Raw genomic sequence first — 26765 nt, 5'->3', positions numbered from 1 at the left:
AGGCCAACTTCATTTGTTAAAACAGAACCTGAGACTTAATCTCAGATCCAAATAGTCATTCAATACATTTCAAATGGAATAAGTAGAACTTTGTAAGACCATGACATTTTCCCTGTTTACAATGACACAGGTTCTTCACAAGCAGAAACCAGGAACATAATACGACTGAGTAATTGAATGTTGGAAACCTTCGCACTGCTTTGCCCCCATGGTAAAATCCAATTGAGATACATATTCTTCAGCAGCAGATCGATTAGCCGTGCCTGCCAATACAAGCCCTGGAATTGAAACATTAATTTTATGGCACATTATTGCTTACATCAAGTCAGTGGATGGGGATAATGACTGAATACAACAGATCATACCAACAGGTAAACATACCAGTCACACAATCAGCTTTCAGGTTCTTCTCTTTCCTCTGTTGTCGTGCCTCATTTCAAGGTTTTTAGATGCTTCAAATTGAGATAATAACATTGGACACTAAACATGTCAATATATTTCAACCATTTGGGTATCATGAAATATTGATACATAGAATATGTTTTTAAGTGCTACTTTTAAAATGTCCTCTTATGCCAAATTTAGTCACTTCTTTAGCATTTTATCCACAAAGCTAAGCTAACATATAATGAAAGGTTTTACCCAGTTAATTAACATTCAGCAAGCTACTGCTACTCAGATCACAATTAACTGTCAAATGACCTTTTATAGAGCGATGTATGTACTTTTCAAACTATTATGTATGTACAATACTTAATTTAAAATGTTTTACACATACTTTACCTGCTACATTAGCCTTGTGAATTTAAGGAAAACCTTAAGTAGCCAAATTCAGACACTAAACATGTTAGCTGATTGGCTATATTAAAGGGATTACTGATTGCTCATTTGAACACCATGTACTGCCCAAAAACACACTAAAATTCGAATTGGACAATTGAATTGAATGTCTTTTCAAGTAAATACTTACTAAACATGGTAACGTTGGGGGTATATAGATAACAAGATCTATTTAATAGCAATATTTTTCAAAATCCATGTCATTTCATGAGAATCATATCTTTACCAGGCTTTATTTCAAGGGCTATCTAAGTGGATCTGTCAGTTTTATACAAAAATCTTTATTTTTTTCAGGGAGTTCTGCTTTTACCTGAAATTCCTCAGAGATGAAGCCAGTAAAGGTTGCTCTATAAAAACTCACCAAAACCACAACTCTCTGTCAGGCCTGTGTTTACCAGACAATTAATACATTAACCTGCCTGCCAGGGTGTTTGACGGAAAACCCCTGTCATCCTGCTGCCGCCTCAGAGGTAAGAGGAACCCAGGCTGGCCTCCATCAATATCCCTGACCTCCACCTTCATCTCTCCATCCTGTGAAAGCGCTCATAACTCTCCCATGCCGAGCCTGGCCTTTGCTGCAGAGGACAGCCATATTTCCTGCCCAAGTCACATGATCCCAGGCCAGTGACAGTGTTCCTCCTGAAACAGAGAATGAAGGACATGGCGAGGTCAGTGCCACAAGACAAGACACATGAGCTCAGGATAAAAAAATATAGACATTACTATATATACTGAAAAAAGCATGGATGAAATTTGCTGATCTCAAATGGAACATTATGTTAGATGAGTTGAAAAAATCCCAGGGGTGTTTTGGTTCATCCATCCACTGAGAGGAACAACTCAACACTATGGGTCTGAAAGGACGTGGAGCTGTCTAGAACCTGTTAATTAAAAAAACTGACAAAGCCAAAAAAAAAACAAATAAACAAAAATGTTTAGACCAGATTAAATATTAATTTATTTTTTTCTATTCTTTTAAATACTAGAGCCATACTATAAATGTTAAATTTGTATCATAAGTATGTCATTAATGCGCATAAAGCGCTGTCTCTTTCCTCGGCATCCAAGTCTGAGGTGACCTTGAGCAAGGCATCTAACCCTAACCTGCTCCCAGGTCACTGGTAAGGCTACCTGTTGCTCCAGGTGTGCTTGCTCACTGGCCCTAAAGCACTGTGTGCATTCACTCTCATTGATGGGTTAAATACAGAGGCATAATTTAGTTGTAAATTGAACAATCACGTAAAGCAGGTTTAACAGCCAAAATCCTGTTTGTGTAATAAGCAAAAGTGGCTTGTTTTAAGCTATGCCAATTTTGTATAAGGGGAATTTCTTCTCAATCTGTAGCCAGAAGTAGGAATTAGCCTGCTAGCTACAGCTAACCCTGTTCCTAGCAGCCAGGACATGCTGCCAACAGATACCAAGGGAGCCAATTACGGATTTCACGTTGATTTAACCATTAAAAAGGTGCATGAACCAACCGTGTTTTGTGAAAAATTGCACACAATGGAAGTACAAAACAAAACGCCCTCTGGCATTCTCTAATTGCTTAGCTTCAGGTTATAATTCACTGAGTAAATTCAGGGTTTACAAATACAAACGCATTTCAACAAAAATTGGTTTTCCTACCAATAAAGGCATGAAATTCCTTGAAGTTGTATTACAATCCCAGATACAGGTTCATCCAAAACTGGGGTTTTCCAAGGAATTAACTGACATTTACCACTACAGATGATGTGTCCATGCTCCAAACCATATTTGTCATAAGCTTCTGTTTTAGAATTGGACAGAATAGGATGGTATGTCTGAGAAACACTGCATGGTTGGACAGATAGTGTGTACATTTTTCATAATGAATGTTTTTAAGTATTAAAATTTCATTGAAAGGCACTTAAAGTGGAAAGTTCACCTGAGTCAGTTGGTTTAACTTTGCTAGCCAGGTAAGTCTTGTCACGCTTTTGCCCTGTTTCTTGTTTTCCGACTTGAGACGCACATGGCTCTGTTTTGTTTTGCCCTGGTTCCTTAGCTCCACCCTAGCCCCGGCTTGTATCAGTGTCTCCACCTGTGTCTCTTTGTGTTGCCCTGCCTTCTCGTTTTCCTTCCCATGTGTCCCTTGTCTGTGCTCTTGTATTTAAGCCCCCTTTTTTCAGCATTTCTTTGGTGGACTTTACTTGTCTTGTCTTGTCTGTGGTCTTGTTCTTCTGTTTAGTCCATGTTTTCCAAGTTATTAGTAGTCTGTGTGTATTCTGCTCTAATTGCGTCTGTCCCAGTCCCCAGGTCTTTGTATATAATCTATTTGTTCAGTCCAGGTTCTGTTTATTTATTCCTCGTTCAGTGTTTAGCTCCCTTGGTATGTGTTTAGTTTCTTAGTCCTGTGTTCAGCCCCGTTCTCTGTATTACCTCTAGTTTTATTTGTCTTATTTATCTAAGCTTTACTGTTGAATTTTGTCATGAGTTTCTGTTAGTCCTCCTTGGTTCTTTGGTTTTCTTTTGTTTCAATAATTTGTTATTGCATTTGCGTCTGCCTCCGTCAGTCCACCCACCGTTAGTCTCCACAAATATGACACAAATATCACTGACATAGTCTGAGGCAACATCTTTTATTAGCAAACAACACTTCTGTATTATTGATTAGTATGTCTGCTGTGTTACAGTTGCTAGCACACAGTTCCATTTACTCTAGAAAGCTAGCAACAAAAAGGAAAAACAAAAAACCAATAGCATTAGCTGAATGTATCAAAAAGGTTTGTCCCAAAGTGAAACACTTTAATTATTCTGACACACTGAGCATTCCTATATTTACAAAATAAAAGTCTCTGTAAATTAATAAAACAGTAGAATACAAATAAGCCCATGAGGGAGACCCTGAGTTGGGACAAATTATTCCAGGGGTACTAAAACCCATTCTTCCAATTGCCTCCTGGCAAGAGCATTAATATTGATTTCTAATTAGCTTTATATGAATGTATGAAATGTAATATTTATCACTGCCATGCATCAGCAGCTTGTTTAGCGAACGACAAGGTTCTGCATCTGATTAAAACAATACGCCTCTGTTTTCACTTGTGCAGAAACTGCAATTAGCCTTGACTCATTTTTAGCTTAATGGAAAACCCCAGATAAACAAATGTGGCTAAGCAAATCCAATTAGCTCATGACACAAGCTGTAGTGAAATGTTAATGCACACAGCATTTAAAAATAGGAATATTAAAAGAACTGTTTGTCCATATATATTTAAGTGCCATACACAAAAAAAAAGAAACTTTTTCTACATATGATCTGAACACAGATGTGCATTGTCTGAAATAGTCAGGATGAATGCACCAATACAAATGCCCAAAATAACCCAAGAGAATTAAGTCTCTTTTCCTAAAAAAGATTCAAGAAACTGTAGAGTGTCATAGTTGTAGAAACAGGTTGCTAAATTGTAGAGTACACAAATTGTGCATGTGCTGTTGACAAAGGAAATCTATATTAATACCGAACGATGCAGACAGAGACTGCTGAAAGACAGCACACTGAATTAAAACTGGCAGGTGACCTCCTCTCCCCCTGACTGACCTCCTGGACCATTAGTGGCTTTACCCATTTCACACTGGTCAGTGGCTCAGCAGTGTGTATGGTCACACTAGGGGCCGGTGGGGGCTGGAATTGGGCTCGAGGAGCAGGCAGCAGCTACAGCCATTAATCCCCCACACCTACCACTTTGTTCAGCAGGGCGCTGATGGCAGGGCACATGGTAATTGGACGCAAGCACCTTCCAGTTCCTCTCTTTACATTAAACTCTCTATACCTTTCTATTTTTTACAATATTTCTTCTTTGCTCTCTTTCATTCTTTCCTTTCTTTCTTCCCATCCTTTTCCCTTTCTTCCTCCCACTGTTGCTCTTTTTGACTTATATCTCCCTCTTTTTCACTCTCTCTTCTTGCTTTTCTCCCTCCCTCTGTCGTTTCTATGCTTGCTGATATCCCTTTTAAATTTGGCAGAGAGGGTAGGAAAAAATGTCTGAGATGGATATCCTAGACAAGTAAGTACAAAGAGAGAAATTCAATGGCACAAATAAATCTTAGTAACATTAATTCATCCATTAATCTTCTGTAACTGCTTCATCCTGTTGAGGGTTGCGGTCTTTACAGAGCCTATTTGGAGTCACTGGGCGCAAGGCAGGAACATACCCTGGACAGAGCGCCAGTCCATCACAGCAACAGTGGGTTTCTATTATAAATGTTAAGATTTACAGCATATTCCAGAAAAACAGAAGTGCTCTGAATGTCTTGAATGGACAAATGTTTTACAATGGACTTTTAATGCGCACTGTGATAAATGATTCTGATCTTTCAGGTTTTCTGTTGTTGTCATATAAATAAAATCGTTGTTGGTACCTTTGGTACCTTTGGTAAAATTGTGTTGGTACCTAATCAGTTAATTTTACAGTTCAATTTCTGTGACAAATAATCAAGAGAAATGTTATGTTCTGCTTTCTCACTGTGTCCTTCCATATTTAGCCGTCCATAATACATGCCTCATAGCCAGATCAATATGTGTGCAACAGAGCCACACAAACACACAACAATCTCCAACCCATTAGCCATCACGCTAACCCTATAATTCCCCATAAACTTGAATTCAGACAGACAAAAATAAACTGTATTTAGCAGTGGTGTGAATCTGAGATCAGGCTAATGTTTGTGCTCTGGAGGGGGACGAGAGCGGGGAGTGTGTGTGTGTGTGTGTGTGTCTATGGAAGGGGGTGTTGTAGTGGGGGACTGTAAGGGGGGTGAGATGGTGAAATCGATAATGGTGACACATTTCCCTGTACAGTGGACAGAAGAGCTATTACTGAGGAATCATGAAATATGCCACTGGATGATGGAGCGCCGGTCAGGGCCGGAGAAAGGGACAGTGAATTATGGACAAAGGGCAAATGTGTCAGCCCTCTACAGTGACCATATCCCTCTCTAAATATTATCAATACTGAGCAGCAGAAATATGGACAAAGGTATTTGGACACCTGCTTGCTTAACAAAAAATAAGGGTTTTATTTTTCTTTGGTGTCCCCTTTGTTCTAGTGAGAAGGCTTTCCTGAAATATTGGAACACAACCGTGAGAATTTGGTGGTATTCAACCAAACAAGCAAAATCAAGTCAGGTACAAATGTTGATGAGGATGACTAGTCTTTAATCTGGACCATCTAAAAGTTATTGGATGATTCTCTATCACTCCATAAAATAAAGTTTCACTTCTTCCACCTCTCTAACTCACACTTGGCCTGATGACTTTCATAAGACCTTTAGACACAATAGATTTGGCAACATATGAAAACAGTGTTTTACAAACCTTTGTTATTAAAGGGGGTAAAGAACTCTATAAATCAAACGATACAAATGTATTCACCCTCAAACATCTCTTAAACAAATATGGACCTTCATGGAACCAAAAGTGGCACGGTGGCGCAGCAGGTAGTGTTGCAGTCACACAGCTCCAGGGGCCTGGAGGTTGTGGGTTCGATTCCCGCTCCGGGTGACTGTCTGTGAGGAGTTGATGTGTTCTCCCCGTGTCTGCATGGGTTTCCTCCGGGTGCTCCGGTTTCCTCCCACAGTCCAAAAACACACGTTGGTAGGTGGATTGGCGGCTCGAAAGTGTCCGTAGGTGTGAGTGTGTGAGTGAATGTGTGTGTGTTGCCCTGTGAAGGACTGGCGCCCCCTCCAGGGTGTATTCCCGCCTTGCGCCCAATGATTCCAGGTAGGCTCTGGACCCACCGCGACCCTGAATTGGATAAGCGCTTACAGATAATGAATGAATGAATGGAACCAAAAGTGGTTTGCTCAAAGAACTCTGTAGTCCATCATACCCTCACCCAGTCACACACACTCATACCTGTGGGCAATTTCTCACAGCCAATCCAACTATGAGGGGAAACAGGAGCACCCGGAGGAAAACGCTGCAGACACAGGGAGAACACGGCAAATTCCTCACAGAGAGTAACACTACCTGCAGTGCCACCATGCCTCCTCCCACTGTAAAACATTTAAGTGTGATCTTTAACTGAGGAGGGAAGTTGAGGCCTGGGGCAGTGGTTACTTCTGACTTCAGAGATAAATGTGTTTAAGTTTCAGTAAATATTTAATGGGTTTTATACGAGTGGTCACTAGACTCAGTGTGCTGAAGTGGGAGTCAGTGAGTCTCTCTGAGTCTCTGTTATGACTATTGACGACGTCTGATATTGATTAGTCAAACACCCGTGGCCACACTGTTCCTGCGGTTACATCTGCTCATATTCTGACTGCAAACCCAGCTCCTTTTGCCTTTATACTGGGTTACATTACACCTAATGTTCAACTAATGGGTGGTAAATCAGGCGCAACATACTATGTTAGCAGGTCTAATATCAGCCCTCTTAATGTACATAGATATTAAGTCCTAATGATAAACTTTCTGTCCAGTGATGACTTGAAAGCCCCAATAAAGAAGCTTGGCATGATGCTGCTTTATTTCATATCCATTTGCCTTCAACTCATCCCACATTTCTTCTGCCACTAAAGGTATGGATAGGTATTCTGTCCCCTTTTGTTGCAGTGGGAACTTCTACTTTTCTGGGAAGGCTTTAGACTACGTTGCAGTGATTATTTGATGGCATTCAGTCTTGAGAGCACTGGTGAAGTCTCGTATTGATATTGAATGGTTCATTTGTGGCATCTGCAAACATTTGGACACAGCGTAGTTTATAGAGCAGCAGATCTGAAGGCACTAGACTGAAAGTGTTAGACAGAGGTGGACCCTGAGCACAAGCCTGATCTAAATACTAATCAAACATCATTTACAGCACACTCCAGAGGGGCTGTCCCCTTCTGGCTCCTTGCCATGGCAACCACAGTCTCATTTCAGAGGTGTCATGCTGCATTAGCGTCTAACCATCTCTCTCTCCCTCACACACACACACACACACACACACACACACACACAGATTGTTCACTGCTCTTTGTGTCTTCCATGCTCGAAGAACTTTGAATACGACCAAACCTGAATTTTCAAGCAGCCATGAGAGTTATTAATACACAGTTAATAAATATCTAATATTCTTAGAAAGGCTCTGCAGAAGAACAGACTGATTTCAAGTAAGCAAAAGAAAATCTTTAACTCAAAAAATATATATATTCAAAATACCAGCCAAGACGTATTTAGTGTTTGTAGTTTCTTTAGATAGATTTGGTGTGTGTGTGTGTTGGGGGGGGGTGTCTGTAAATTTCCGCTTATTTTCAAGCTTGTTATGCTTTAACTGGATGGTTGGTTATGCACCAACTGGACTGGAATTATATTCATACTGTCACTTTCAAGATTTCTTTGCACACATAAAGTTAAAAAACATAAAACATAAATATTCTCTTCATGATTTTTATTTTCACTAAGCCGGCACAGACGACTGGGCTCTCTCACTGGTGAGGAGCCAAACTGAAGGCCTAACCTGTCAGATTTACCACAACGAATTAGGTATCATTTTTCTGATAACAAATTAAACCATTGTTTGTTTTGTACCACTTTAAAATAATATATTATTACATGGTTATTAATTAAGTTTTAAACACTTTAAAAGTTATAAATGTTCTTTTGTAACTTAGAGATAAAAAGGTAAACATTGACCTCTTTTCATCTAAAAGTGAAAGTGTCACAGAGGTAAAGAATAAGCTTAGTGACTTTAGAAAGTGAATTTAGTCATTTCATATGTTAAGGTGCCTCACATTATCATCTGTGTATAAAAAGGGATTCTATCGCTGGTTAGTTGAGTAAGCTTGGCGAGTAAATGGTTAAACTTATTAACAAATATGTGCTGAAGCTGACAGGCTTAATGTCGACTGATGGAGAAGACAAAGAAAGGTAAGTATCCAGAGATCTGTGATTTAACAGTGTTATAAATGATCTTATATAACTTTTAATGCATTTACAACCTAATTAATAACCATTACTGAACAAACTGTAAACCATTTATAAACCTTTATAAGTATTTTCAGTTATTACAAGTAGAAAATGGGTCTTTACTGAACATCGCTGTGAAACTGCAAGAACAGCCCATAAATGTTAATGTGAATTGCCGTTAGATTAATGCTAACAGAGCACTAGGATCCTATAGACCTTCATCATTTATACCCAGAGAAAAATATTTCATTCTTTTGACAAAATATGGTTTTAATGAAGTTTTACATCAATAGGAATCATTAATCCTGGAAAAATGACATGGCGAAACATTAACTAATCACCAGCCTTGGCCTGAACGGTGGGAAAGCAGCATGACAGCTGTAGACAGCAGTTTTAGGGCCAGACCCCTCAGCATGGCAGCAATCCAGACAGTATTTGTTTACAAGTGTTTCAGTAATTTGGCACATTAGGGAAGCCTTCACCTCCTGCGGGCATGGAAAACAGAGGATGCGAGAGAGAGAGAGAGAGAGAGAGAGAGAGAGAGAGAGAGAGAGTGAGGGGGGAAATGACTGCCAACGGTTTCTTTGTTTTGTGCCAAATGGCCTCCTAGATTGCAGCTCCCAGTGACAGCACACAAACACACTCACGAGACAGAAAGAGCACTGGGGGACAATGGGCTCTGGAGCAAAGCAAGAAGCCTGTTCTGAAAGAGTCATTGGATTGTAAAGGGTTTTTTTTTCCCCTCATCTTGTCTCCCACAAGCTACGTCTCCCCCAATAACATGATGCTACAAAGATTGCGGAGTGTGAAGGCAGTACAAGCTTCCTTTCAGACAGGTGAAGTCCCACTACTTCTTTTCTATATAAACTGCCGGTGAAGCTAAACACACCTGGTGGAGAACACTAACTACCCAAATGTGTTATGTGAGCTTACAGACACACTTGTTGCAGAGACTCACGCTGAGTGATGGGGATTTTCATCAAGAAAGAGCCCTTATTTACAGACTCACAGCTTAAATTACAAATGCCTTTGACAGGATTTATGAAGACATCTCTCCACAAAAACAGAGGCTGTGAACATTTACAGACAGCTGTCCATTGTGACTGAGACCAAAGATCAAAGGAACTGTTCTACATTAAATAGTGACGATGCCAATGAAAGGATACACATGAAAACTCCAACAGCAGAGGTGTGTTTTTTAGCGTATTCTTCATCCTGCTCCAGTGGAATTTTATTCTGTGTGCTGTGAGCATGACTCTGGGTCTGGCTCAGTCACGGAACTCAGCTTCAATCAATCCTCACAGGAACTTTACACTGTATATAAACTAATAACTCACCATCCGTAATGAACTGAACGCAGCGTCAGACTGAACGGGTGAAGACTTCTCATTTGTGCGAGGGAGCTGCTTCATTTAGTTTACAGGGGTCAGAAAAGAGCAGGGCAAATGAATTCACGAGAGAGAGAGAGAGAGAGAGAGAGAGAGAGAGAGACTGAAGGTTAATCTGTAAGAAAGAAATAAACTGCTGAGTGAAGTTCGAGAGGGAGAGAAAGCAAGAAAGAGAAAGACTGAATGAAAAGAAAGTACTGATTGAAAAAAGAAGAAATGCTGGGTGGAGGAGGAAAGAGACAAGTGTGCAAGGGGAGAGAGAGAGAGAGAGAGAGAGAGAGAGAGAGAGGGAGGATGGCGTTCATGATTATAACAAAAAAAAAAAAACACCTTTTATAAAATTCAGAAGCTGTTTCCTCAACATTTGCTTGCCCTCCAGTCTGAACTGAATGAATGTCTCTGTCCAGTATGCTAGTGTTTCTCTCACTGTTCATGGGAGAGAGGGGGCATCTGTCATTTTTTTAGACAACAGAGAGAACTCCAAACATTCAAAAGCATGAACCGAGATGAGGACATTGCTCTATTCTTGCTCCATAGGTGGGTAATGACTTATTTGTGCTGTTTTGGATTACTTAAGGTGGAATGTCTCCAAACTCAGGAGACAGCAAACTGCATTAGCAAAAGTGCTACAAAAATAAACAGGTTACAGATTAGTTTCTGTGGTAATTCAAATAGTGAATAAAAACTTCCAGACAAGTTCAAATTCAGCCACGTAAAACAGACGTTTTTCTTTTCAAACATACTATTACACCTTAAAAGATACGGAGATCCTGAACGTGAACAACCCAGAGAGAATTACGTTTCCCCACAATAGTCCCCTTTGAAGACTGATCTTTTGCCTGGTCCTAATTCTTAACGAATGTCTGAGGAGTCCAGTACAGACACCGTTTTGTCTGGCCAAAGGAGCTTTTGGAGGTACCATGTTTTACTATGGAAGCAATGATATTGAGACATATATATTTGGACATACTGGGCCTATATCTGTCCTTCAGCCATGCAGTGTTAACCCCTGAACTGCCATCCACTGTAAAACAGAAAACAGCTACAATCTCTTTGTGAGCAGCAGCTTGCCACCGTGCTTTTATTCCACTCTTTCATTACCTTTTCTGCCTGCCATATTAAACAGATTAGCAGAACGGCACTCTGGGGAAGTGGGAGGAAGGGAGCAGAGCTGCCATTCAGCCTCAGCCTCAGCTCCTGGTGCAGAAAAGAGAGGGGCTTAAAATGCAGTGGATAAACCAAAGAGACATCATCGCCAGACTAAGATGGACAGACAGAACGTATGACCTCTTTTGTGACTGACTGCCCGGTGCTGCCTTTTTCAAAACCAGTCCAAACTAAAAGGAGCAGAAGAAACTGTAGCGTCGCCAGGACTATTACATTTTATTTTCAGTGCTCCATTCAGAAGTGTGGAGCTTTTACAAGGTTTCCTCCCCACAGTCAGGAACAGCACAACTTTTTATTAATTTTCCACTCAAAAAAAAAAAGAAGAAAAAAATAGAACCCCACACCATTTACTACATTAAAGTGGTGGGGATTATTGATGCTGAGACTTAGAAAATGCAACCAGCTTCTAAGACTTAACTGTGGATTTGTGGAAAAATAGGCTACTTATTTCTGTTTCTGAAGAAATCCAAATGCAAGTTTTACTGCAAGGACTTTGAAAAAGGTGAGGAAACAATAAACCAAACACTAACAAATCTCATGTTGTGTTCACCCAATCGAGTCTATTAGTATTTTCTCAAGGCTGAAAAATGATAAACTTGGTTTAATGGCTGTTTTAACTGAAAATAGATGGCATTCTGCTGCACATGTATATTCAGAGATATTACCTGAGGCTTAAACAGTGGCTCCGAGTTCTCTAATGAAAATCCAAAAACACACGGAAATTAAATACGATAGGGGTAATTTCAATGAGCTATTTATGGTGAACTCCTCAAATAGGTAACAGGACGTTCCCTGACACAAGAGACGGATCCGTTGCACACACCCGCGCTGATAAATCTGAGCGGAGCTGTCGTGGCCCTCGTGCCGAGCTGCAAATCACCCTCCCTTGTAAAAATCACAGAATGGCTCATTACTTTAAACTGTCTCTTCTGACGTCCCATTCTCCCTCGCTGCCCTGGGGCTGAAACGAGCGAAGGAGAGATAGACAGAGAGGTCTAATGGTCTTTAGTATTAGCGAGTTAATCGTCCCGTCCCAGTCTCCTCAGGCTCGCCGTCGGTGCCCGTTTTAGTTTAATTGTGAACCGTCCCGTTCCATAACCCCCTCTCGGTTAGCAGCCGGGCCGTGAAGCATGAAGGAAAAAGCCGATCTTCGCTAAGCTCCAGCGCAACATCGCCCTTTTCATTTGTTCCTAACTTTGGTCACAGCGATTTGGTCTGTTTTTATTCTTAATTATGAGTAAGGTCTCCCCTAAACACAAAAACCGAGAGGGTGAACACTGGCACAAGCTTCCTCACTTTTTATGTCCAAGTGCCCTGTTCGCTATTGTCAGCTAACAGACAGCCATCTTAGGACAAGTGCCAACTAATCACATCACATCCTACAGATGCTGTGCAAACTGTCTATCAAACAATATTTTCACACATTTACCAAAGGTATTAGCCTATCAATTAGCTTCAGTGTCGTTTTACTGGCTTTAACATGTAGAGGGAAAGGGACTGAGTCATACAGGCATCATTAAATCTCATACCTGCGGAGCAATAAAGCAGTCCCAAGATACAAGTCTAATTTCTGTCCTTAGCCTGGTCCCACCTTTTTTACAGAAATAGCTGAGAGTTTCTGTGAGACGCTGAGTTTTTAATTCAGTTTCAGTGCATGTGCACATTAATGTGTGTATCTGTAGTCTACTGGATTGTGCAAGACGACCCAGTAAGTTAATCCTGTGGGCTGCCTACATCAGAAAACATGGGATAATATTACACTCGACAAGTGCAAGATTTCAGAACTGTCCTGCCCCCTAACCCGAGTCTCTCCAATCACAGCGTGGTGTGTGAACAGAAGACAATGGTAACGGAGCAAAAAACAAACAATAATGATTGTGACGTAATAAGAGCACTGAGTATAAAGCAGAGAAAATGTGAAAAGAAAAAGAATGGAGTGACAATGGCACAAATAATAATAATAAAATAACAGAGCTCCTCCTCACTGCTGCAACTAGATTAGTGTGAACAGTGAGAGGCTCATTATCATTTAAAGGAACATGTGCTAAAAGTGATGGCCATTCTGAACAGGGCTGCCTAGACGGGGAGAATGCTGCTGCGGGGTTTGATACCTGTTGTGTTTTGACCAAAGCATGTCACAGACATTTGCTTTAATACTCAGAACTGTGTTCACTTATAAATAAAAACAACAAACCCAAATATGAGAAAAATCCCCAAAACCTCATTAAATCTAAAACCTTACAACACAGAAAAAGAGGAACATATTCTGATGTATTTCAGTAAACCGAAGAGCACTGACATACATTGCCCCCTACTGAAATTAAGGGTGTACTGCAGATAAGTCATCTACTATAAAACTGAGCTATTTATTTCAAATCATGAACAGCTGAATTTTAAACAAAATACACTCATAAAAATAAAGGTGCTACAAAAGGTCATTTGAGCAATGCCATAGAATGACCACTTTTGGTTCCGTAAAGATCCATCCGTCTCTTAAACAAAAATGGTTCTTTAAGGAACTAAAATCATTGCTTAATTATCAAACCCTTTGTAGCACCTTTATTTTTTGTAACACTGTATTTTGTTTTACAGTTATTACAGCCCATAAACACAATCAGCACTGTGACGTATTTACAGTTACCAGTGGATGTGTATTTTGTTTTTTGTTTGTTTGTTTTTACCCCCAGGGTTTATTTCATTAAAACAACACCCTCAATACCCCTTGAAAATAATGTTCTCCACACTGATCTTGGTTCTAAAACCTCTCATTTCCTCTCCAAGTCTTTCCTTAAAAGATGGAGTAAATCAAACCGTCAAAGGGGCATTTACTAGCCTATCTTTTCCAATCAATGGGTCCTCTTGGGCACGCTGAAGGCTAATTGATGAAATAATCCAGTCTTTTAAGAGCTGTAGAGAGCAAATGGAAGGTATTCGGAGTAAATAAACCAGCATCATCATTATCATCATCAACCAGCAGCTCTGCGTGATGAGAGGAGGGAGTGCAGAATGATGCCTGAGGAAAGAAGGAGAGAGTGAGTTAGCGTAATAAGCACTAATTTTGCCCAATTTTACACATCAGTTGCTCTGCATGTTTTAGCCCTATTTCACCCTGTTTTTCAAACTCAGAAGCACCCCAATATGACCACCACAGAGCAGGTATTATTTGGGTGGTGGATCATTCTCTGTGCTGCATTGATACTGACGTGGTGGTGTGTTCATGTGTTGTGCTGGTACAAGCGGGGCATAGTCCACCAACCAAAATTATCTAGACAAAGGCATTCTGTGTCCACTGATGAAGGACTAGATGATGACAAATACAACTTGTACAGCAATAGATGAACTACTGTCTCTGACTTTTCAAGGTGGAACAACGAGGAATGTGTGTCAGATTAATCAGTGAGTGAAAAGAGGGTTAAAAACTTCAGCAGCCCTGCTGTGTCTGATCCAATCATACCAGTACAAAAGTGCCCCATACAGTCAGGGGAGTTTAAACGGACAATTTGTGTAGAAACAAGTTCATTTTTTTCATGCCAAAATAAAACATTCATTCATTCATTCATTCATTATCTGTAAGCGCTTATCCAGTTCAGGGTCGCGGTGGGTCCAGATCCTACACGAAATCAATGGGCGCAAGGCAGGAAAACACCCTGGAGGGGGCGCCAGTCCTTCACAGGGCAACACACACACTCACACATTCACTCACACCTACTGACATTTTTGAGTCGCCAGTCCACCTACCAACGTGTGTTTTTGGACTGTGGGAGGAAACCGGAGCCAAAATAATACAATTAAGTGGTATATGAAGAGACTAGAAATAAAATTGCTTGGCAAACATGACTTATTGGTCCTTTAACTTGTACCAACAGTTAATGATATTCTTGCCTTCTCGTATGAATGTGCCATTCTGTGATACTGAGATAGTGTGGACTTGGGTGGGGGTAGGGGGGGGGGGGGTCCCTGTAGATTCTGTAGATACTGTGGATGGTATGTAGTGATAATGGACATCTCTTGTTCTGCATGCCATCATTTGGTGTAATTAAGATGCAGCAGTGAGGAGTGTGAGCACTGATCCCTGGTCACCTGTAGCTACAGAAACATTGAGTGAGTCCACAGCAGGGTGCAGGTCTCTTCTGGGAGGAATATTCAGCAGACTATCACACATCTGACGCAGTTCAGGAGACAGACCGGAGCCTTCACCACCTAACAGAGCAAGCATGCAAGTGCGTACATACACACACAGAAACACGCACACAAGGTCAGTGAATAACATCTCCACATTTCTGCAACAAACAATAGGATGATCTTCATGACAAAATAATAGTAAAAAGTATTTTTACTAAATAAAAAAAAAGGCTTGTCATGCTCGTCTAAGGAGACTAAACAAGTTGTGGGTGCACAATGGAACATTTATGTCTACAACAGTTAAACTTAGCACAACTAAAAACATGTATTTATTAATTATAGGTTGTTTCTGTCACTATGCCAATCCATCCCAACCTCCCAGTTCACATGTAAGACAAGCCACCGACAGCTTAACACAAAGTGAATGGACACAAACCCATCAGCAGTAATGTCGGTTTGGAGATTCTGAAGTCTGAGCATGGAACCACAGCAGCTTCTGAAACTTCTTCAGACCCAACAGTACCGATCACCTGCCATCCCTGATCCAGTTTCATCTGTGAGATTAGATTAGATTAGCTGCGCATCTGATCAAACAGATTACAATAGCTTCCCACTAACAATAACGTCTAACTGATATAGCTATGGTATGAGGTCTGGAGCAAGTACTGAGTTATTTATGACCTGTCAAAATATAACTCATCATCCACCACGGTGCAGTTCAGTGTTTTACTGGTGCCTCGAACAGAAATGTGTTGAATGTTGTTGAGGTAATATTTCTCTCTTCTTCATGTTTGGAGAATGTTTCTGTGACCCAGCCTTTTGTTTTCTACTATATATTTAACAAACAAAAAGTCATCGTCGGTTTCTATAACGACACAAATACACACACAAATACACAGACACATCTCACTGTTAGTGACTTTGTGACGAGTAAATTACATCTTCACAGCTTTTTGTTTAACTTTTCACAAAACTGACAAAATCTCTGGATTATTAAAGTCAGAACACCAGAGTGAGGCGTTACTCTAAACAAACGAGGCTGTGAATTAGTTACAGCACCTTTTTATTAGTCGGACCCTTATAGAAATGTATGTCAGTAATAAATATCCAGTTCCAGCGATGTCCTCTTCCTTTATCAAGTGTAGATTACTGGGCTGATAAAATGTTAAGGTGCTTGTTTTTAGATATGTTCAAAAACAAGTGATACACTAATTGTATAATATATTACTTGTTATTATTGTAAACAAAGACATTGATATGAAGCACCAAAGCTTCTCCTGACCTTCCAATGACAAGGTTATGCATTTTTGTCTTTCCTATTTTTGAAATGTCAGAAAAACCTCTGTGACAATGGCTATATGGCTAATATATTCCCAAAGCCATCACACTGCTAAATGGGAATCTGCACTAACTGACATTTACAGTGTGTCATTTGTTTTGTCTGTCCTATTTGTCTATCCATTATCTGTAACCCCTTATCCAATTTTAGGGTCGCGGGGGGTCCAGAGCCTACCTGGAATCATCGGGCGCAAGGCGGGAATACACCCTGGAGGGGACGCCAGTCCTTCACAGGGCAACACAGACACACACACATTCACACCTACCCACCCGGAGGAAACCCACGCGGACACGGGGAGAACACACCAACTCCTCACAGACAGTCACCCGGAGCGGGAATCGAACCCACAACCTCCAGGTTCCTGGAGCTGTGTGACTGCGACACTACCTGCTGTGCCACCGTGCCGCCCCTATTGTGGGCACTGTGGGTATTTTTTAAGGAGCAGCTTCCAATTTCGTTGTACTACGTATACTGTGTATGCTGTGTATAATGACAATAAAGGCTTTCTATTCTATTCTATTCCAATGGCGGTCCAGCAAAATTACACTTGCCTAGTTTCTCTTTGCTCTTGTTTGAATACGTATTATTATTATTGTGAATTTCTAGATATTTTCCTTGTCTTCATTTTATTGAGTGAAATACTATTCTGTTTAATTTGGGATTGTCTTCTGGCAGATATGTAATTTGTATAAACCCACAGAATGCACCGTCAGTTAACAAATGACAGCTGTGTTTCACTATACAGCAAGTAGAAATTCTCTAAGAGAACTATCTGATATATCCACTAGATTTAAGATGATTTCTTGACTCTTACATATCATTTTCTAGTGTGCATCAGTCAGCTTAACTATTCCTAGTTTGTGTCTACCCTCTAGTGGTTGAAACTTGAGCTGCCTTCAGCGCTCTGATGTGTGAAAGGTGATTGATTACCTTTATGAAGTCGGTCAGGTTACTGTAGCCGTACACTTCCATAATCTCCATCACCCCTGAACTAGCTTTGCTCACCACTGGGGTTAATGGACAGCTGAAAAACACATTTAAATTATAAACTAACATTTTTACATCAAACACCAATATCAAAGTCTGCACACTAACTGAGACAGGATTGCACACTGTATTAAAGGTTTCATATTTCTACCAAATTGGGGTCAACAATTCAATGCCTAATTACAATATTTAAATTTCAATAATTTATTGTAATCAATAGTATATTTTAAAAACTCGGAGGAGATATATAAACATTACTTAAAATCATCATAGTTTGTCAAAAAAACAAGACATTTTTCCCATCATCATGATGACACTACAGGCAAATGTACCTGTTCCGAATGCTACTAACCACTCTGTCTACTCCAAGAAAGTAGGCAGAGCGAAGAATGGAGCCCAGGTTCATTGGATCCTGCACACCGTCCAGGACGAGCCACAGTGGATGTTGATGATCACTGCCATGCTGAGACTTTGTGGATTTTTCTTCTGTGACAAAGTCCAGAGAACTGGCCTGAAGGCAGACCCCCTGATGGACCATTCCTCCAGTCATTTTGTCCAGTTCTCTCTTGCTGACCTTCTGGATGGGAACCCCATGCCTAACAGCTTCATCCCAAATCCTCTGCACAGCTTCTCTCTGGTGTCCTTTGGTGTCCTTCACAAAGAGACGGCTGAGTTTACGTCGGGCCAGACTCAGGGCCAGAAAGCACGGGGCCACCCCAAAAACTACTTCCAGTTCTTTGGCTCCTTTGAGATGATCTGGACCAGTCTTCAAATTTTGTTTGACCTTGTGAAAATGTCTCTGAGCTTCTGCCTTGGTGAAGTCCTCCAGACTGAGTTTCTGAAGCTCTGAGGACACTCTCCTCTCAGGGTGAGAAGTGTTTGGTTCTTTGTGTGACCTTCTGGAAGAACGAAAGCCATGAGTCCTTGCAGGATTTGCAAAAGAAGTGGAAAAATGACAACGCAGGTGCTTAGCAAGTTTAAATCCAGTGTATTTAGATATGAGATGGCTTTTGATGGACTGGTAAGGAGCACTACAGAAAAAGGCTGATAACTCCTCTTTTGGTGAATATACATTATTCCTGATATTTCCAAACATAAAGGAACATCTGCAGACTGTTCTCCACATATTTAAGTGTCCATTCACTGTTCAACGTTGAATAAAGGATAACAGGCTTATCAGTGCACTTAATTAACTACACAAACTCTAAATGATAAAATGTGGTCACTAAAATATAGCCATTCAATACCGGGAACATTCAAACAAAAATTTCCCTGGCGGGTAAGTACATAAAGAGCGTTGTAAGGCAGTACCCAAAGCTAAATTATTTCTCTGATATAATACAATGTTCACCAGTCAACATTACATCTCATCTTATGTTTAATGGTTGCTTGTATATAAATGTAAAATAGACTTCCCTTTAAGCACAGCCTGATGATTGTAGGATATAGCTGTCACAGACACTGATTTAATCATACACAAAATAACTGATCTACACATTTCCATTTTCCACTACACACCCGCTAGGACGCACGTGTGGAAAGGGTTCCGGTGAATTCCTGAGCGCGTTCCAAATCAACACCTTGCCCCCTATGTAGTGAGCTACTGTTAACGACAACTGGGCTCCCTGTATATCGCAACGCAGGTGCGACAAATTTCTTCAATTGAATTCTGGTTAAATGATTTAAAAGATATAAGTGCACGCAGTTCCGAACTGTGATCTAATAGACTATTAAAAAATGACTATAAATACGGATAGGCATGACCTCAAAAGTTAAACTTGGATATTCTCGGAGAAGACATTTGTTTATATAACATTCTAGTTTTTGTTTCACTAATTTGCTTTCGTCTTTTATAAGGTAATTATTTAATTAGATGTGAATCGTTATACATCAGTTAATCTAGGGCTCTTAAGAACTGTAAGCGGTGACTACTACACTCCTTCCCTAACAGAGTTGATTTGAGATGGAGACATTGGCTGCGTTTACGTCATCTTTGTGTCGCACATGCGCGCAACCGATTTCGACTTAATGTTACCAAGCAACAAGACGCTGTTCGCTAAAATCCGTCATTTTCTCCTCGAATAAAAGCTTTTTTTGTGAATAGTGTGTTGATTAGTGCTTCGACGAACGCTATTGACTTTATAAAATCGTTAAATGTACGCTTTTAGCTGGTTGAAATCTTTCATCAGTAATGAATTCTTGTCTAATTCACAGTAGCATTTAGCTCTCCACAGGGTTGTAAGTTATCTGTAGCTCCCCGGGCGAGAGTGTGAGCTATGGCCGAAGTTTGGTGCACTGACACCGGCGAAGCCGTCTATCGCTCCCGAGACGCTGTGAAAAACCTTAGAATCAGGTAAATTATCCGTAGTTATTATTTTGGTTAGTTTTGGTATAATTAGTTATATATATATATAATTGGTAAATACTGGTACATTATCTCACAGACATTAATTGACTAGCTAGCTAACTCCCTAAACGATAATCTGCATCTTTGACTACCTTCAGCACACAGATGTATGAATATGAAATTAGTCACTGTAATAACACTGACGTGGTGATGGTGTGTTAGTGTGTGTTGTGCTGGTACAGGTGGATCTGACACAGCAGTGCTGTTGAAGTTTTGAGAAACCCTCTGTATCACTACTAGACCACCAACCAAAGTAGTCCAACCAAAAATGGTCAGGAAACATGGGGGAAAAGCTAACAAAATGTATAGAGCAAGATGCACTGTAATCTGTAATTGTACAACTGTAAAGTGCAGCTGTAAGGTCAATGGAGCTGTTAAAATAAAAAAGTCAGAGAGAGTAGAAACAAGGATTTTAATGTATATCCACACTTTCAGCCTCAAACACTTTATATCCACCCATATATTCTTTGTTATTTGCCTGGATTGCTTTTTGAACGTGGTAAAATGCAAGTGAAGGGCAGCTACTTGAAAAAGTCAATTTTCTGTAAATCAGTGACAAATAGTTATTCCGGTTACAAAAATCTATTTAATTTGTTTTGTCAGAGTCCGAATCCAGCGAGTGACTTCTACAGCTGTAATCTCACACCATCTGCAGCAGCGAGTGCAAAGTCAGCAGGAGCGAGGCATCATGGAGCTTGATACCTTTGTCTCTCAAACGCAATCAGGTATGAGTATGTGATGTCAGAGACATTAATCCTAAACTCCTCCAGCATATGTTTACCTGTGCTTTCAACTCTTTTTCAGTTGGTGATGAAGAAGAGCTGGTGGTAGGCTGGCAGGAGAAGTTCTTCAGTCAGGTATGAGTTTAAGAAACACACTGTTTTGTGTTTTATTCACTGTTGCACTTGCACTAATTCATAATCCCGTGTCTAGTATGAGGTGGATCTATACCAGACAGAGTCGGTGTGCCAGACACCCCTGGAAAAACAGTATCATGAAGAAATCATGGCAATGGAAAGAGCTAAGAAAAGAAGGAATCAGCGGATTTTCACCTACACAGATTTCGATCGGTTTACCAACTGGGAGGAGGTGAGTAGCGAAGACTGAATTGTAAGAACAGGGCTTTCTAAAGGTTTTCTTTTTAATATTGCATAAGTAACATTAAGTTTTGTTTTTTGTGTAAGCAGCAGGCTCAGAGTCTGATGATTCCAACTGAGACCAGACGAACATTCCTAGCAGAGCGCATGGCCAACATAAGACACAGACGCCAAGAGAGACGTCCAGCGTGAGTATAACTCAATCTCATAATCTTAAGGCTCTTAAAATTTAAAATTTCTGGCAGGTCAGACTAAACGTCTTAGTGGCCATTTTGGCCCACAGCTCCCCCTATGTTCAGCCATGTTCTGGGCTAGTTTACTGAGCCAATATGTGGCTTACAATATGAAATAGATTGCATTCCTTTCTGAACTACAATATGTTGGTTTAGAGATACCAGTGTTCCAAAGACACGTTTGGTTGTATGGGAGCCGTCCAGTGAATTCATGAAGAACAGCCACATTGTCAACACACCAATGCAGACCATGCACCTCATGGCAGATCTGGGTCCTCCTGGAAAGTGAGTCAAGAAACACTACACATGCTGTAAATGTAAATCTATTGGCTACTATTTGTTAAACAAACTGCATTACAAATAAAAGTAGTCCAAATAAGGTTTGTTTCTCTGATTTCTATTGTTTTTGCAGATTGGGTTTGAAGGAGAATGAATATGTTTTGTGCACCATAAAGACAGACAGCAATGGAGTAGTTACCGTGAAACCTGATTTTAACAACAACAGAGGACCTTACAGGCAAGTTACATTTATTGGGCCAAAATTTTATAGGAGTTGGTCGGTTACCTCAAACAGCATAAGAGTTAGATTAAAAACTAATCAGGAATATTCTTTAAAATCCTGATACAGCAAGTTAAAAATGTGGGGTTTTGTGCTTAATACTAGACTGGAGACAGAGGGAGAAAAGAGAGAAGTGTGGCGTCTCTATCTGGAGAATGCATCTGCTCCCATTCCTGGAGAGGAGAAGCAGCGAGAACAGCGCATGTACATAGATGTAAGTGGGGGGGGGGAACTTTTTCTGGTATCTCAGGGAAAAGTTGTGTGAATCAAGTTCTTTCAAAATAACACATTACTGTCTGTTATCAGATTAAATATTAATAACCCTCAATTGACCCTTCTTTCTTCAGCTCTACAGTCGGCATAAAGACTATCTCAACAGCCTTGTTGGACAGGATTTTGAAATGGTGAGAACTTGTAAAGCTATTTCAGTGGCTTCGGCCCCATTTATCAGCTTTGTATTCACTTGATGTATATTAATATTTATACTTTAATATTCATATTAATTTGTCTTTGTGTCCTGCTACAGCCACCTCCAGGGATTCTCCGTCTGCTGGTCAATGGGGAGATTGGTGAGCGTGGTCAAAAACAAAATTGACATTTTAGGAACAGATTCTTGTATTTTGTGTTTCTGCATTTACACATAAAATATACATTACACATACTTTTTTTCATTTCAGTTTCTGCACAGGGCTACGAGTATGACAACCTGTATATTCACTTCTTCCTAGAGTTACCAAACAGTAAGTGAGCTACACTTTACACACACACCAGTAATGTCATTCAGTATCTTACACCAAATTCACTGACATTCAACCTGTAACCAAAATAATTATAGCCATATGATTTACTATGGGCGGCACGGTGGTGCAGCAGGTAGTGTCGCAGTCACACAGTTCCAGGGACCTGGAGGTTGTGGGTTCAATTCCCGCTCCGGGTGACTGTCTGTGAAGAGTTGGTGTGTTCTCCCCGTGTCCATGTGGGTTTCCTCCAGGTGCTCCGGTTTCCTCCCACAGTCCAAAAAAACACGTTGGTAGGTGGATTGGCGACTCAAAAGTGTCCGTAGGTGTGAGTGTGTGAGTGAATGTGTGTCTGTGTTGCCCTGTGAAGGACTGGCTCCCCCTCCAGGGTGTATTCCCCGCCTTGCACCCAATGATTCCAGGTAGGCTCTGGACCCACCGCATCCCTGAACTGGATAAGCGGTTACAGATAATGAATAAATGATTTACTATACAAATCTGGTGGCTGCTCAAGTTCTAAAGCTTTTTTTCAGCTTTCAGAGCACTTGTGTACCAGAATAATATTAGTATCATTAAAGACACATGCAACTCATTCTTTTGTTAGATAGCATATTTTTCCTGTAACATGTTTTCAGGCTGGTCTAGTGTGCCTTTCCAGAGCCTCTCTGGTGTGACTCAGACATGCCGAACACGGACATTAGGAAAGGTGAGGAACAGATAAATTGGCTTAGTCTTCTTTATTGAAAACTGATTTATGTAATGAGATAAAGAAGCATGACACAGGCATATACTCTTTCCAGGACAACGTGGCGTTCTTCTCCTACCCTTTCACCTTTGAGTCCTTCTTTCGCAAAGAGGATGAGTCGGAGGGTAAAAATTTATACTTTTTAAAAACACATTTAGAGGAAGAAGGTTTAGGAATCTTACAGCTGATTTGATTTGAATAGTTTTTCGTTTACTTAAAAATAGTCAGTGAGCCAAGGCATGGTTGATATTTCTTTGTCAAGCTGTTATAATAAATTACAGTATGTATTACTCTGTTAGAAATTGCATAAGCACATATGATTATTTGTTATAGTTTGAAGAGAGTGTCTGAGGGCTTAAGTCTGTAGTTTACCCAATGCTAAACTGTAGCTGTAAGTTTTTACGTATTAGCTATTATCCATGTATATGTCAGTGAACTCAGTAATCGATTATTCGGGTCTTGGCTGACTGAGTAGATTTTGCTTATAGGTTGATTGTGTAAATTTGTTATATTTCAACACTATTCCTTTTTATTTGATTTTGGTCTTCTAATCATTATGTATATTTTTTAGATTCCCTTCCTCAGTGGCCAGTGTTGTATTTCAAGGTTCTGTCCCTGGACTTCTGGCAGCGCTATAGAACTGAGGGTTATGGTTACCTGGTCATACCCTCAACACCAGGTAGCATGTTTTAAAATCACAGTTCAACCTAAGAATAAAAAGTGTATAGTTTGTGCATCCCTTGTCAGATTCTATAATTTGCAGAGTATTTTGTGCTCTTTGTTAAAGAAGTGTGTTACTTTTGTAGTAAAATACTTGTCCATCTTGTCAGGGCACCACAGGTTGACGTTGCAGACGTGGAGGCCATTGCAGACTGGCACAGTGGCAGAGCTGAGACGTTTCTTTATCGGTGGAGCTCCTGAACTGGAGGACATCAGTGATGTGAGAATCCCAGGTACATTTAAGGTTAGTTGGCCCAGTACTCTCTAATGGAACATACCTGATATTCTCACATCACTGAAGTCCTTCATTTTTATTTTATGTATTTTTACAGGGTGATCACCTGAGCCGACTTGGCTTTCGCACTCAGACAACAGGGAGTGTCACGTTCAATCTAAACTGTATCCAGCATGCCAGGTTAGCAAAAGAAATACTCAATAACATTGTATTTTGGGACCGAAATATATATTTCTTTTTTATTCTGATTTTAACTGTTAGGTAACTTTTATATTAAAGGGCTTTTGTGGATGCCAAAACTCTAAAGAAGAGGCGGCAAACGGTTTTAGACCAGCTGGGTGGACACAGTCAGCAGGGATCTGTCTATAATGTGTTGGGTAAAGGCAAAGAACCAGATACCTTACAAAGGAGTTTGTACCTTACCTTCCTGCAGCAGCTAAGGATTGACTATTAATAATGTTTGTCTTTTGTGTTTGCATGCAGAGGCATTTCAGAGGGCCCGAAAACGAATGCAGGACGCCAGAGAGAGTCTACCCAAAGATCTAATCAGCACCACCGTCCCGCTTGTCCCAGAGTCCTTAACATAGAACTTAACCTGGAGTTTTTCTGTGTTAGAGTTACACAAGTTAATAAATTGCAGTGTTTTATCTCTATGTGTATGTGTAGTGGGCAGCACGGTGGTGCAGCAGGTAGTGTTGCAGTCACACAGCTCCAGGGACCTGGAGGCTGTGAGTTCGAGTCACCCTCAAAGTAACTGTCTGTGAGGAGTTTGGTGTGTTCTCCCCGTGTCCGCATGGGTTTCCTCCGGGTGCTCCAGTTTCCTCCTACTGTCCAAAAACACATGTTGGTAGGTGGATTGGCTACTCAGGAGTGTCTGTAAATGTGAGTGTTTGAGTGAATGTGACTGTGTGTGTTGCCCTGTAAAGGACTGGCACCCCCTCCAGGGTGTATTCCCACCTTGCGCCCAATGATTCCAGGTAGGCTCTGGACCCACCGCGACCCTGAACTGGATAAGCGGTTACAGAAAATGAATGAATGAATGAATAAATGTACAGGGGTTAGACAATGAAACTGAAACACCTGTCATTTTAGTGTGGGAGGTTTTATGGCTAAATCGGACCAGGCCTGGTGGCCAATCTTCATTAATTGCACATTGCACCAGTAAGACCATGTGTATCCAATGGTTGAAACATTGTATCCTGAAGGCGGTGCCGTGTATCAGGACGACAATGCACCAATACACACAGCAAGACTGGTGAAAGATTGGTTTGATGAACAAGAAAGTGATCATAAATATTATTGAGCCACTTTGGGGTGTTTTGGAGGAGCGAGTCAGGAAACGTTATCCTCCACCAGCATCACGTAGCAGCACCACTATCCTGCAAGAAGAATGACTTAAAATCCCTCTGACCACTGTGCAGGACTTGTATATGTCATTCCCAGGACAAACTGACGTTGTATTGGCCACAAAAAGAGGCCCTACACCATACTAATAAATTATTGTGGTCTAAATCCAGGTGTTTTAGTTTCATTGTCCAAACCCTGTATGAGTAGTTTGTGTAAAACCAAGGACATGCTTTTATATCTAGCTTTGATTTGTTGATGTATTAGGTTTATTTAAGCTGTATATATTTTTGTATTTTATCTATTTTTATATAGATTTATTTCTTATATTAAGGAATTAAAGCATGAATTTAAAGAAACCTTTAAAGTACATCTGGCTTCATTGGTGGCTACATGTAAAGATAAAAAAAAAATCAGTTACAAATTTACATTAGCTTTGAATGTATTTCATGCTTGATATTTAAAGTAATCACACTCCAATTAACACTAAACACCACAGCAGTAATCTGATTATATTGAAATCAACAAACTAATGTTTTGCAGTCAGACCAGGGGGAGACACTATATTTTAATCCAATGCAGGTGGTACATGTGGTATTCCCTGTGCTGTTATTTGCTGATGAACTTGTTGGGTGTAAACTGACCTGTGTCCTGTGGAAGCGCTGGTGGGCTGCAATGATTAAACAGGAAATATCTTAAATGACAAGTCTTCTTAGAGAAGTCTTAAATGTGCAGTTCAGACAAACGTGAAGGTACCTGCCCACTCTTACTTCAAATCCTTTCATGAAAATGGGACCCACCTTGTAGTTGCCAACATTCAGGGCCCTTGCTGTAGCTGCATTCCTATGTGGCCCTAGAGTTCAGAATGTGTGGTGTGGGCAGCTTTAATTTTAAATTACAAAAAGAAAAATTTAATATGTTTTTCCTGCAAGGCAT

At 40.4% G+C, this 26765-nt stretch overlaps 2 protein-coding genes across 3 annotated transcripts; one reads left to right on the top strand and one right to left on the bottom strand.

Annotated features, from left to right (window-relative positions):
* Positions 1 to 10438: 10438 nt before the first annotated feature.
* Positions 10439 to 19319, bottom strand: mrm1 (mitochondrial rRNA methyltransferase 1 homolog (S. cerevisiae)). The gene is made up of 5 exons (XM_066662373.1): positions 18085 to 19319; positions 17696 to 17789; positions 15863 to 15980; positions 15385 to 15504; positions 10439 to 14317 (listed from the first exon to the last, which is right to left on the bottom strand). The coding sequence occupies exons 1-5, from the start codon at positions 18876 to 18878 to the stop codon at positions 14271 to 14273; spliced, it is 1173 nt and encodes a 390-aa protein (XP_066518470.1). The 5' UTR covers positions 18879 to 19319; the 3' UTR covers positions 10439 to 14270.
* Positions 19320 to 19787: 468 nt separating this feature from the next.
* On the top strand, positions 19788 to 26105 carry mks1 (MKS transition zone complex subunit 1). 2 transcript variants are annotated; one of them, XM_066660169.1, is made up of 18 exons: positions 19788 to 20105; positions 20763 to 20884; positions 20964 to 21016; positions 21093 to 21248; positions 21347 to 21444; positions 21646 to 21774; positions 21902 to 22006; positions 22154 to 22262; positions 22396 to 22452; positions 22575 to 22617; positions 22726 to 22788; positions 23421 to 23491; positions 23586 to 23655; positions 24102 to 24209; positions 24361 to 24494; positions 24583 to 24665; positions 24765 to 24862; positions 24969 to 25218. In XM_066660169.1, exons 1-18 carry the CDS (start codon positions 20029 to 20031, stop codon positions 25070 to 25072), a joined length of 1680 nt encoding a protein of 559 aa, XP_066516266.1. In that variant the 5' UTR covers positions 19788 to 20028; the 3' UTR covers positions 25073 to 25218. The 2 variants fall into 2 exon arrangements, with proteins under 2 accessions (XP_066516266.1, XP_066516265.1); XM_066660168.1 differs by lacking the exon at positions 24765 to 24862 and having other exon boundaries at positions 24969 to 26105.
* The last annotated feature ends 660 nt before the right edge of the window (positions 26106 to 26765 follow it).

Source organism: Hoplias malabaricus, chromosome 2 (genome assembly GCF_029633855.1).
Source record: "Hoplias malabaricus isolate fHopMal1 chromosome 2, fHopMal1.hap1, whole genome shotgun sequence".
Classification (NCBI taxonomy): domain Eukaryota; kingdom Metazoa; phylum Chordata; class Actinopteri; order Characiformes; family Erythrinidae; genus Hoplias; species Hoplias malabaricus.
Note: the sequence above shows the minus strand (reverse complement) of the source record. Positions and strands in the feature narration are given on the sequence as shown.